This window comes from Callorhinus ursinus, unplaced genomic scaffold (genome assembly GCF_003265705.2).
Source record: "Callorhinus ursinus isolate GAN/ISIS: 27379988/994484 unplaced genomic scaffold, GSC_fseal_2.0 scaffold2, whole genome shotgun sequence".
Lineage (NCBI taxonomy): Eukaryota > Metazoa > Chordata > Mammalia > Carnivora > Otariidae > Callorhinus > Callorhinus ursinus.
This window is the reverse complement of record NW_027397064.1, coordinates 28,149,398-28,162,401: the sequence shown is the minus strand read 5'-3', so window position 1 is coordinate 28,162,401 and position 13,004 is coordinate 28,149,398. Positions and strand designations below refer to the sequence as shown.

General features: G+C 37.6%; 1 protein-coding gene across 9 annotated transcripts in view; it reads right to left on the bottom strand.

Annotated features, from left to right (window-relative positions):
* Positions 1 to 13,004, bottom strand: part of INO80D (INO80 complex subunit D) — a 63,026-nt gene that overhangs the window by 43,925 nt on the left and 6,097 nt on the right. For 4 of the 9 annotated variants that reach the window (XM_073879586.1, XM_025892762.2, XM_073879587.1 and 1 more), the window contains exons 2-3: positions 2,081 to 2,173; positions 1,729 to 1,975 (exon numbers count right to left, since the gene is read on the bottom strand). In XM_073879586.1, the coding sequence (XP_073735687.1) occupies positions 1,729 to 1,946 (218 nt within the window). In that variant the 5' untranslated portion in view covers positions 1,947 to 1,975; positions 2,081 to 2,173. The remainder of the gene's footprint in view (positions 1 to 1,728; positions 1,976 to 2,080; positions 2,174 to 13,004) is intronic. The other 5 variants (XM_025892771.2, XM_073879591.1, XM_073879590.1 and 2 more) reach the window with 2 other exon arrangements.

Below are 13,004 nucleotides of genomic sequence, written 5' to 3'. Positions count from 1 at the left end.
ATAGTACTTGCTTCCGCTGAAATGGAAAAAAAAAAAAATCCAAGGTGGACAATTGCAAATGTGGTAAACTGAATTTAAGACAAAATTACAGGGGTGCCTGGCTGGCTCAGACGGAGGAGCATGCGACTGTTGATCTCAGGGTCATGAATTTGAGCCCCATGTTGGGTGTAGAGATTACTTAAATAAACAAACTTTAGGGCGCCTGGGTGGCTCAGATGGTTAACTGTCTGCCTTTAGCTCAGGTCGTGATCCCAGGCTGGGATCGAGCCCCACGTCTGGCTCCTGGCTCAGCAGGGAGCCCGCTTCTCCCTCTCGCTCTGCCTCCCCCTGCTCATGCTCTCTATCTCTGTGTCTCGAATGAATAAATAAAATCTTCAAAAATAAAATAAATGAACTTCAAAAAAAAAGGACAAATTATAGATGTGTTTATAGTGGAGCTTGGAGTAAAAAAATGAACCCAAGTTCATCAATTCTTCAAGTTAAAGAAGGCCAGGGGTTAAGAAACGGGCATGGTAAGTCTGCTAGAAGCTGGACAGATATTTTTAGTCAGGTACAGTGAGTGGTCCCTTTCTCAACTGAGATTAAAATTTTATTCCTTGCCTCACTGAGCAGCTGCTTCTTTCAGGTATTGTAATGTGAAGCTTTAAGTGCGCATTAGAAATTCCAAGGAAGTATTCCCAAATCACCACATGATGCTATACTCATTTTTGGTGGGAGCTCTATCAACACAAATTATTTATTTCACCATAAAAGTGTAAAATTGCTCACCATGACATACACAAAACATGACATCTTTTCAACCAATTTATGCAGGTGACATCTGTTTATGCACAGGTACAAGGATGAAGGCTGGATATACATATTTTAAAGATTAAAGTAAAAAGTTCGCATTTTCTACCTAAAGATAACAGTATTTGAAACTTTTGGGGAATAATTATGCATCTCTCTGTAATATCCAACAATGCCCACATGGTTTCTGGAGAACCGAAGAAAAAAATGAAAAAGAGATTATATATGAAATAGTCTGAATTTTCCTGAGACTATGAAAGATGAGTAACTATCATAAGACTCTTTCTCTAAAAACACCTCCATGTTTTTTAATTCAGCCAAGTAAAAATTCATAATCCTAGTGATAAAGCCTACTCTTACTGTAAACATACCATTTCTCAATTATGTTAAACATACTTTATATGGAACTCTTTTAACCAAAAGGCAAGATTACAGAACAATGCCAAACACTGCTTAGAAGTCTGAGACAAAGTACATCTTCTCAATAATTCAAGTAATCATTCTTTTGAACACTTCATTTTCATTAAGTACATACCCTTTGCTACCTTTCAAGCACAGATTAAAAATTTCCAAAATCATTACCATTAATTACAACACCTAAATAGTTCCTATAATTTCTCTTATTTAAGCAGATTTCTATCATAATCAGGAACGACTTTATAAAACACTGCAAACCAAACACAAGCGACGATTGAGGAAAAATTTCTTTCAAAGTCTATTAAACCAATTAAAACAAAAAACAAAAAACCAAACACACTTTTCAAATAATTCCCCACTTCTCCATTTTCTAAAAACTGCCATCTCTTGTCTTTAGAATAGATTCCAAGGTTTAGATTATCCCAGAACTCAATGCTTAAACTCACCGCACGTAAAAGAAGAAAAAGAAAATTCCAGGTCTACGAATGAAATCAAAGACGGATCCCCATCATTAGCTCTTACCTACGATCCTCTGATTTGGGGATGGGGTTGGTGCAGCGCTGGCTGTTATACTTGGCCACATATTCACATTGCTTGAAGGGGGCAGTCTTGTCCTCCAGAACGTGTCTGATACAGAAAGCGTACCCGTTGAGTCGCCGCTGCTTGCACAGTTTGGGGCTATATGAGCACAAGGGCTTATTGTCAACCTCAGAGAAGTGTATATGTTTCCCTTCATACATCACGTGACTCTATTCCTTGTGAACATCAGCTAAAAGACCACCACAAAAAAAGAAACCCAAATGATAAATCAGAGAGTATAAGGCAGATTTAAGTTGAGAATTTCACTGAGGGACTTCTGGCCCCACAGCCATACCTGATTTTAAATCTTCTGCACCATTGCAATGTTAAGAGAACCCCAAGGATACCACAGTTTGGAATGCTGCAGAATCAAGATGAAGCAGATTGTCTACAAAAATATCAAAAGGCCTAGTTAACAAATAGAAACGAGAAAAGCTTGCTTACCTGGGAAGTCAAACACTAGGATATCACCCTTCCTAACAGGATGGATTCTCCTTTGTAACCCATCATCCCAATATGAAATTAAAATAGTAAGAGACATTATAAAACACCAAGTTACCTCCCCCCTCCAAATTGAACGAAGTAACTTTTACTCTGGGAAAGTTCTTTTAAGTGCCTCAAAGCAGCGGGGCTCTTTCAAACAAATGTAAGGCGGCAGGTCTTTGTATGTCATTACTGGTGGTTGAATGCTACATCTATTTTCAGAACGCAAATCTCTTCACAATACCAATGGAATGAACCTACAGACTTAAAACGTCCCTCAGAAATTTGACATTTTGATATGTTGACAAAATATTTGGCCATTTGCAACAAATGTTTCTATGAAATACAAAAGGGGGGGCAAATTCCTGTTCTAGAAGTCATTTTCCCTGTAATTATTTCCCCACATTTATCCCACCCAAAATGTAAACTTCTTGAGCCCAAAGACTAGTCACCTAACTACACTTCCAGCATCCAGGGCATGGCTATATACCACATGCTGCAGCCAATTACCCTAAAGAGGGTAAGAATCAGGACTTAAGAAATGTTTGGAGTTTTAGTAACAAATGGAAGGAAGAAACCACGTAACACCCACTACTTCTCTGTACACAGAATGGCTAGCAGTAACATTTCCATAGTATAACATCAGACAGTCTACAGTGAAAGCTAGATGTGTCAAGTCAGGGTGTAGTGGGACCCTGTGGTTTAACCCACTTTCTCCAGAATCTACAACTCATCCAGACGGGCTGACAGAACAGCTTGGATACTAACTACAGACAAACTCCAGAATACGCTCTTCTTTACCAAACTGGGTATGAAATTCCTCACACCCATCAATGTCAAGACACGTATCTGCTTAAAGGAGTCAGAAGACACGTTTGCCATCTGTCACTTAGTGTTACCTTGAATAAATAATACAGCCTCAGTTTTATCATCTGTAAAGTGGGGCTAATGATAGTAGCTATGTTATCATCAGGTTGCTCTAAGGATCCAGTGATACAAAGCATGCAACACACCAACTACCTTGCCTAGTGCATGTTAAGCACCGAACAAATGAGGTTATTAAAAAACGTCAATGCTTCTTATTACTTACATTCTACCTGTTGGTGATACAGAATTTCTATTGTCCTTGAGTACTTCACTGTAGCAGAAAAAACAACTGAAGTATTAGCTTAGTTAATAAAAATCACATTCATTACTGAGTAAACCTAATTAGATAATCAATGTAAATCAAAAATAAGAGCTTTCGGGACGGCTGAGTGGTTCAGTCGGTTAAGCGTCTGCCTTCGGCTCAGGTCATGATCCTAGGGTCCTGGAATCGAGTCCTGCATTGGGCCCCTTGCTCAACAGGGAGCCTGCTTCTCCATCTGCCTGCCGCTCCCCCTGCTTGTGCTCTCTCTCTTTGACAAATAAATAAAATCTTACAAAACACAAAAATAAGAGCTTTCCCTTTTTACTTTATTAGGATACAAGGAGAAAAAGTTCTATTAAAAATTCAACTGCCCTAAAGGTCTAGATGTTCAAGGACAGGAAATATTTCAAAGCAAACCCACGCTTTCTTTTTTTTTCTTTGTTCTTTTTTTTAGAGACGGAGAGAGAGGGGGAGGGGGAGAATCTTAAGGGGGGGGGGAGCTCCATGCCCAGCACAGAGCCCGACATGGGACTCGGATCTCACAACCCTGAGAGATCATGACCTGAGCCAAAATCAAGAGTCGGACACTTAACCAACTGAGCCACACTGACGCCCCATGCTGTTTCATTTTTATACTCTCTTTGGCTTGCTCATCCACCTGGTCAATATTAAATATTTTGTAAACTAGTTCAAGTAAACCTGTATGAACTTCTGTATGAAAAAAATACACTGGATGTAAGTGAAAAAAGTAGCCAATATATCTATCTGTATGAGAATATTTTATAAGTCATAGAAAGACTGGGGGCAGGAATGGGAGGGACATGAAGGACAACCTTCACTTTTAAGACATATTCTGGATCTACAATCACATGTAATGTATCTAGACTGATGACTGCTTTCCAATTTTTATACATCATTTTTTCCCCCTATTTGAATTGGCCAGAACTGCTGGAATAATGTTAATAATAATGGGGACCACTGTTATTCCTGTTAAATGAGAATTGCTTACAGTCAATGGTAGGAATAATGCAAGCTTTTACCATAAAATTTATTTCCTGTTATGTTAAATATCAAGTAATTCCTGTTTTATTAAGAGTTGTTTCTTAAAAAAACAAGAACAACTCAGAGTTGATGGTTAATTTTACCAAATTCTTTTTCGGCTTGAGAGAAAATCATGTTTCTCTTTTGTACTGTTAAAAACAAGGCATTTAGTATTTCCCAATACTGATGTATTTAGTATTTCCTGATACTTCATAATGAGAACTTGGTCATTGTGTATTATTCTCTTTGCTAAATTACATTTGCTAATTTTTTAGGATTTTTGTAATTTGAAAATGGTCTAGAGCTTAGGGTTTTTAATATTTTTTCAGAATCTGGTATCAAAATAATATTTCAAAAAATAACTTAGAAAACCTTTCCCTTTTTCTATATTCTGGAACAAGTTAAAAAGCACTGCAGTTATAATGTTCCTTAGAAGGTTGCCTGGGCCTCACAGTGCTTTTTTGTACACCCGGTTTTGAAATTTACCTGCACACAATTTAGCAATATGTCCACTTACATTTAATTTCCTAAATACCTGTGATTCATTCTCATATTCTGTGTGCGTTCATACACAGGTGACATTTCTAAGTTCTCCTTTTGTTCATGATTAGGCTCAACAGTTTGTCTGCTTAATATTATTACCAACATCTTCAAAAATACAAGTAAGTAAAAAAGCCAAATCTCCTGGATTTATTAGTACCTCCATGTATGTTTTCTAAATTCATCAATTTCTGCTTTTATATTTGCTAGTATCTTCTTTCTACTTTCTTTCCATTTTTTGTGGTTTTTTTTTTTTTTAGTAACTTCTTGGGCTGGACTATTTTACTATCTCATTCTTTTCTTGCTTAGTAGTTTACTTTTATTTATAAATTTTCCTCGGAGTACTGCTTTAGTCATATCCCAGAGGTACTAACACAGAATTTTGATTATCAGTACTTTCTAGTTAATCTGGACTGGAGTTTTCAATTTTTCCTTTGGCCCAAGGGTTAATTTTCTCAGATGGCAAAGTTTTATAGTTTCTTTCGCTTTAGTTCTAGTTAAGAATAGAGCATAATCTGCATCTATCTCTGCTTTTTGAATTTGACTGATACTTTCTTTGGGGTCTAATAGGTATGCTTGAAAAAGAATGTTTCCAGGGTATGTTGTTATTCCATTTATCATGCTATTAACCTTTTACTTTTTTTACTTTTTAATTTTTTTTTTTTAAAGATTTTATTTATTTGACAGAGAGAGACACAGCGAGAGAGGGAACACAAGCAGGGGGAGTGGGAGAGGGAGAAGCAGGCTTCCCGCCAAGCAGAGAGTCCGATGCGGGGCTCGATCCCAGGACCCTGGGATCATGACCTGAGCCAAGGCAGACGCTGAACGACTGAACCGCCCAGGCACCCCAACCTTTTACTTTAAAAGTCTTCTGATCATGGGTCAGCAAACTGGCTTTCAGGACAAATGTGGTCCACTACCTGTTTTTGTAAATAGTTTTATTGGAAGACTGTCCTGTTCATTCATTTACATGTTATCTATGGCTGCTTTCACACCGTTGTCAGTAGAGCGGAGTACTTGCAAAAGAGACTGGATGGTCACCACACCTAAAAAATTCACTAAGTAAGTAAATATACAATAAACTTACTAAAATATTACTTGCTGGTCCCTTTTCAGATGTCTCTCTTAATGGATTTAACTTTTTTGCTCCAATCTGTCACTTTCTTCTAATAAATTAGTTTACCCAATTTATAATTTTGTATTTGTTTATATGACAAATAGTTTGTCATAATTTTATCTTTTTAATCCTTTTACTTTTTATTACATATTTCACTATATAGTCTGTTTTCTTGGAAGATTTATAGTCTATGTCCTTTAGATAACATCTCTTTACTCCACATTAAGAAAATTAGTATATAGTTGACCCTTGAACAATGCAGGAATTCGGTGCACCAACACCCTACTTGGTCAAAAAACCAAGTATAACTTTTGATCTTACTTACCTACTAAGAGCCTACTGTTGACGAGAAGCTTTACTGATAATATAAAGAGTTGATTAATACATATTTCTCATGTATACATCTTACATACTATATTCTTATAATAAAGTAAGCTTAAGAAAATCATAAGGAAAATACATTTACAGTACTGTATTTATAGAAAAAAAATCCAGCTTGGACCTGCACAGTTCAAACCACGTTGTTCAAGGGTCAGCTGCACTTAGCATTATTATGATTGATCTCATGTTATGAATGATGAGAAAAATTTTCATTTTTGTAACCATCTACCCAATCCCCAACTCTGAATTTTTCCCTTGTGTTTCTACATTGCCACAATATTAATATTAGTTCTACATTTAAATTTATTTAATGCTAATCACTAATCCTTTTAACTCAGGTTTCAACTCATCTCTTGATTCAAAAGTTTATAATATCCTCCCTTCTCCAGCCCTGTCCCCCACCCTCCCCTGACCTGCACGGCTGACTTAATGAGAACTAAGCCCCCTAGTTTTTCTGTTTGGAAACATGTGTCAATTGATATTAAACTATAGCTTTCCTGGACGTAAAATTCGTGGGTCATATTTTTTTATCTAGTGACTGGTGTTTTTCCATGTGTGACAGAATGGAAAAGCCTGTAAGGCCAGCCTCTTATTTTATAGGGGGCTTGATTTTTCTTTTTTTTTCCATTTTGACCCAATAATAGTCTTTACATTTAAAGACTAGAAACCATTCTAAAATGTCAGGTCTTTTATTGTGGGAAACTCTTAACGTCTTGACAAATTCTTTCTGCTTCAATGATTCTATATGGCAGGGATATCAATTACTGGTATGCTAAATTCACTATGTTTCATATCTATTACTCTCTAGTCTTTCTAAATTTTTACTCTTTTCCATTTTGGATTGCTCCTATCTCTCAAGCTTACCTCCAGGATTCCCAGCTAGAGTGTATATCTGCTGCTTTGAAAGTGACCTTCATTTCCATAACGACTAGAATCTTTTATTTTGTAACCTGGTTCCATCAGGTCACTCTTATCTCTTCCTGTTGTCGTCTCATTGATTTCTTGAGCTTTTGTGTCTCATCTTTAGACTCCTGCCTCAGAGGAGCTATATCTCACCCTCAACTTCACATGCCACCTCCCGCCATAGGGAACTCTGTTCATAATTTTCACCTGCTGTGCTGTTTCTGAAAATGATTATCACTAACACTCTTCCCTTGAAGCTCAACTCAATGCTGAACTCGCCTCCCCAACTCACAGAGGCCCACATGCCATAGATTTTCAGGGGATGATAATGTAGGCTTTATTCCTCTTCAGTTGACCAAGATCGGCAGCTGTAAGGCTGCTTGCCGCCGGTTTCTCCTCCACTCTAAACTTCTTGAAAAAAATAGTATGACTGCACAGTCCGTAATTCAGCCTCACCTCTTGCCACTCAGGGAGCCCAATGTACATACCAACTTTGTCATTCCACATATGCAGCTTATTGGTTTTGTTCCCATGGTGGTCAGCCACTTGGCAGAAGGCTGTGCCCTCACTTTGCCTGAGTTCATGCTCTCCTGTCATCCTTCTGCTTTGGTTCAATTTTCACTGCACTTACCGGCACTAATTCACAAATTCTGGTTATAAGATTTTGTTAGTTATCAAAGAATGAGCTGCTTTTCTGTTTCTCATGCTCCTTATTATTTCTAGTTGGTTTAGAGAGAACAAAGATGTCAGTACTCCACTGTCATTAACCCGAAATATATTTTAAAATTCTGTATAATAAAATATACCAAAATAAAACCAAAATATGATTTTTCATAATAAACACATTACTTTTGTAATCTATTTTTAAAGAATCAATATGCTATTAAAAAAGCTAATAAACTTGACTCAATTCATTTCACTATGTGAAATCCACATGACTCTAGCTTTAATGGCAAGTATTTATTAAACACTTGTGAAAAGCCCATCATTTTCTCAGAAGCTGTGGAAAATATAATGGCAAAAGACACAATTTTTAACTAATATAACACTTTGTGTTAACTGGAATTAAAATAAAAACTTAAATTAAAAAAAAGACAATTTTCACCTTAGAAGATACAGTCTCTAAGATGAGATGCATTCAAAAGGAAGTGCACAGCTGGAGGACCTCACCCACAGCTCTGAGCACCCAGGCTCCTCTAGTCTCATCAGATCTAAAAGGCTGCTCCCTCTGCCCAGAGCAGTAGACATCTTCCCTCTCTGTGTGCCCCCCACTTCTGGCCAGCCGGAGGCCAATGCTTCAGGACCCAGCTTAGTCATGGCCACATGCAGATTCCCAAAGGCTGAGTTAGTTACGTGCTCCATGCATTTCCCTGTTTTGGCAATCATCACATTCTATAACTGCTTATTCCTCTGTTGTCTTCCCACCTAAAAAATAAAGTTCCCAAAGGGACGAACAATTTTCTGTTCATCACTACATCCCAGGGCCTAGCACAGTGCCCAGAAGTTAACAGGTGCTCAACAAATACAGCCACTTACATCAACAGCTTCTGTGACAGTAACTCTTAATTCCTGGTGGTCTACCTAAAACAAAGATTCACCCAGGGATCATTAAATAATTTTTTTAAAAATCACTAAATCGGGACTTCAGATAGTCTATACAATAATTTCTAATAGCCACAGTCATTCAGCAAGAGAAAGTGTAATTTAGAAACATGAAGGTTTTTGAATATTCCAGAACATCTCATGAACATCAAATAGATGTCATATAATGTTGCACCCAATGTCTATTCGGCAAATAATGTTTAAAAAATACTCAAGAATGCAGGGGCGCCTGGGTGGCTCAGTTGGTTAAGCAACTGCCTTTAGCTCAGGTCCTGATCCCGGGGCATCCAGCCAACTTCCTGCTCAGCAAGTGCGCTTATCCCTCCGCCCCGCCCCACCATGCTCCCGCGCTCTCTCTCCCTCTCTCTCTTCGCTAATAAATAAATAAATAAAATCTTAAATAAAAGAATGCATTAAAATCTGCCTATTCAACTTCTTTCTAACTCGAAGAATTCATTAATCTACCCAACTGCCCTCCTTCAGTATTTGGCACAAGGTGCCAAAATTCTCACTAATCACCTCTATGACATTATAAAAAGAGGTTTAATTTCAACATCTTATAAACAACTTCTATTGAACCTTAATTTTTTTCTATCTACCTGTGATGAATTTTTTCTTCCCATTTCTTTAATTTTTAGTATTTTAAAATCCTACTAAAAGCCAACTGTGTATCATGCTTTCCATCTTCCTTTTGAACAATCAACACTTCATTTTCAAATCCCTCTTTTAAATGCTCAATTTAGGGGTGCCTGGTGGCTCAGTCAGTTTAGTGGCTGACTCTTGATTTCAGCTCGGTCATGATCTCAGAGTTGTGAGATCAAGCCCCGCATAGGGCTCTGTGCTAGGCGTGGAGCCTGCTTAAGATTCTCTCTCTCCTTTTCCCTCTGGCCCCCTCCTTGTTTTCTCTCTCTCTCTCTCTCTCTCTCTCTCTCTCTCTCTCAAAAAAAAAAAAACTCTCTCTTTCTCTAAAAAAAAGGCTCAATTTAATCTTCATACTTAGTATTTCCAATCCTCTAATGTATTCAGACTCACTTTGTATGCCATAAAAAGCAACAAATGCTGAAGGAAAACGGCCCTCATGCTTCAAAACTGAACTTCCTACTAAATGAGTATTATTTAATATCAAAATCACTTCGTCTATGAACTGGAAACAACTATTCATCTGGTCTTCTCCACATTTGAGGGTTTTTTTTTTTTAACTAAAGAAATCATTAACAAAAGCATAAGGCAGATCTCAGGAAAAAAAGCCTACTTTTTTTCATTTTTTACATGCAGCCGCCTACAACTGAAGTTCTTTACCCCAACTCCAAAGGTGAAGTTCACATAGCCCTCACTCCTTAACATTTGTTGTAAGATATAAAGAGGAGGGGCACCTGGGTGGCTCAGTTGGTTAAGTGTCTGCTTTCCTCTCAGGTCATGATCTCAGGGTCCTGGGATCGAGTCCCATGTTGGGCTACCCACTCAGTGGGGAGTCTGCTTCTCCCTCTCCCTCTGCCCCTCCCCCTGCTCATGCTCTTTTCTCAGATAAATAAAATCTTAAAAAAAAAAAAGATATATTGGGGTGCCTGGGTGGCTCAGTCAGTTAAGCGGCTCCTTTAGGCTCAGGTCATGATCCCAGCATCCTGGGATGGAGCCCCGAATCGCCAAATCTGGATCCCTGCTCAGCAGGGATTCCGCTTCTCCCTCCCCCTGCTCTTTGCTTTCGCTTGCTCTCTCCCCCTCTCAAATAAATAAAATCTTTTAATAAATAAAATAAAAAGATATATAAAGTTCACATGATCTTAATCAAATTCTTACAGACCCTAATATTAATACACTATTGTATGGTCTAATCCATGAAGAAGAAAAGCTATACCCTAAGCTCTACTTTTTTAACACATGATCAGTATCGCTTCAAAAAAGAAAAAAATCCCAACCATACTCAATTTATTAACATCAACTGTAGATATTACCTTCAGCTGTGGAAATAACTTGTTTGGAATACAAGTGGATCTATGCTCCCTTAAAGAAGAGAATGCAAGTAATTAAGCACTTCTTAGAGCAGCAGAATATACACCCTTATTTATTACCAAAAGGCAAAAGTAATCATTGCTGAGAACAGTCTCACAGAATGAATATTTTCATGGCAAACATATCCATATACTGGAATTCAAGAGCAGGAAATAATGGTTAGGTGTAAAATCTTGAAAACACCTTCTTAGGGGCGCCTGCCCAGCGGGAAGCCTGCTTCTCCCTCTCCTCCTGCTTATGCTCTCTCTCTCAAATGAGTGAATAAAATCTTAAAAAAAAAAACCACCTTCCTTCATACTCTATGCTGAGCTTAATTAGAAAATAAAATGTTTTCTTTCCATAGTTTCTTCTTTACAAATATAGAGGAATAAGACATTACCAGGGAGAAAAGACAAGCTTTTGACAAAAGCAACCTAAGGCCCTTTCAGTCTCCCCACAGCAACACATAAACCAATCTGACCAAAACATGAACATCATTCTCTTTGGGACTGCCATGTACCACATCCATGTGGAAACTCTGCATGTCATTACTGTTCTTTCGAGTCTCGTGTTTCAGAAGCATGTTCATTTCACTGCCACAGCATTTTCCCCTAATTGCTATCTGTAATTTTATATTCTACCCCCTTTTAAGAGCTAGACCAACAACATACAATTTTTTTAAATCAGCACCTAAATTCCCAGAATGTTAGCTTTCTAATATATTTAATACAATGAAAAAAACATTTTCTTATCCCAGAGTCATATACTTTCAGGTTTTAAAAAACTTTTCTCCCCATTTTAAGCTTTTGTTGAAGTTTTTATTCAACTTCATGGAGCCAAAAAAGGTAGTGAGATACTAAACAGTTGCGTGTACTCACTAAAAAACAAAAACAAAAAACTAACATCCCACATATCAATGTGAAAAGTGGTAAAATTAGACTCGGAAGTGATGAAAATCTGCCCACTGATGTGATCTGAAGAAAAAGATCAGGGGGAAAAATTGTCTATCATCTCAAAACATAAATAATACTCAGCATAATTAAAGTTCAAAAGAAAATATTTTAAACCAAATAAGTGGTTACTGAATATCTATGCTCAAACAGCACTGCACAAATAAGTCTGCATAATGAATTTAAATTAAAAATGGCCTTTACACTAGTTGAGTTCCTTAGCTGATTCATTTAAGGATAGTTTATGGAGCAGTTGAGAGCACTCTGGCTCTAGCGGGTATCAGAGATGGTGCTCCAATCTGGTTCTGCTAATTACTAGGTGTGTGACCTTGGGCAAATTATTTAGGTTCCAGTTTTCTCATATGTAAAGAGAGGGCTATAACAGCCATGTACCTCACTGAGTCGTTTAAGAGAATTAAATTAGGTATTTCATGAACCGTACTTAGCACGGTACCCAGCACATAGTAATCACTTAATCTTTACTATTAGAAGCAGTAAGTAGTAGTTTATTGGTATTATCATTTTAATCTAGAATCTGCAGGGCTAAAATGCACTCTGCAGCTGCTAGTGCCTTTCTGAATGGTACAGGGTAATTCTTCATTAAGTCAGGCCCTCCCACCTTCTTGGGGCTAGGGTAACAGAATCCACTAAGAATTGTTTCCTATAATCTATATTAAGAATCCAATGTTAAAAATATGTTTTACCTTCTATACAGCATCTATATACTGATATTCTTGTGATGGAAAATACTAAGGAGCGGTGCTTGATCTGGTTACAGCACTTATGAGTTCCATGTAGCAATCCTTTACAACAAATGCTGCGTTCATATCCATGCCACGCTCACTCTCGATCGTTACAGAAACCCTATATTGTAGGACCATTAGAAAAACTCAGTTATAACTCTAGTCCTCAAAGTTCCAGCTATAGTCCTCAAAGTTCTTTTCTTCTACGAATCTGAAACGAAGGGTCTCTTTGTTGCTAAATTTCACATACACTTTTCCATCCTTATCTTATCTAACCTCTCTGCAGCATTTGACACTGTTGACCACTTCTTGAAAATCTCTCCTTTCTGGCAGCTCAGTGG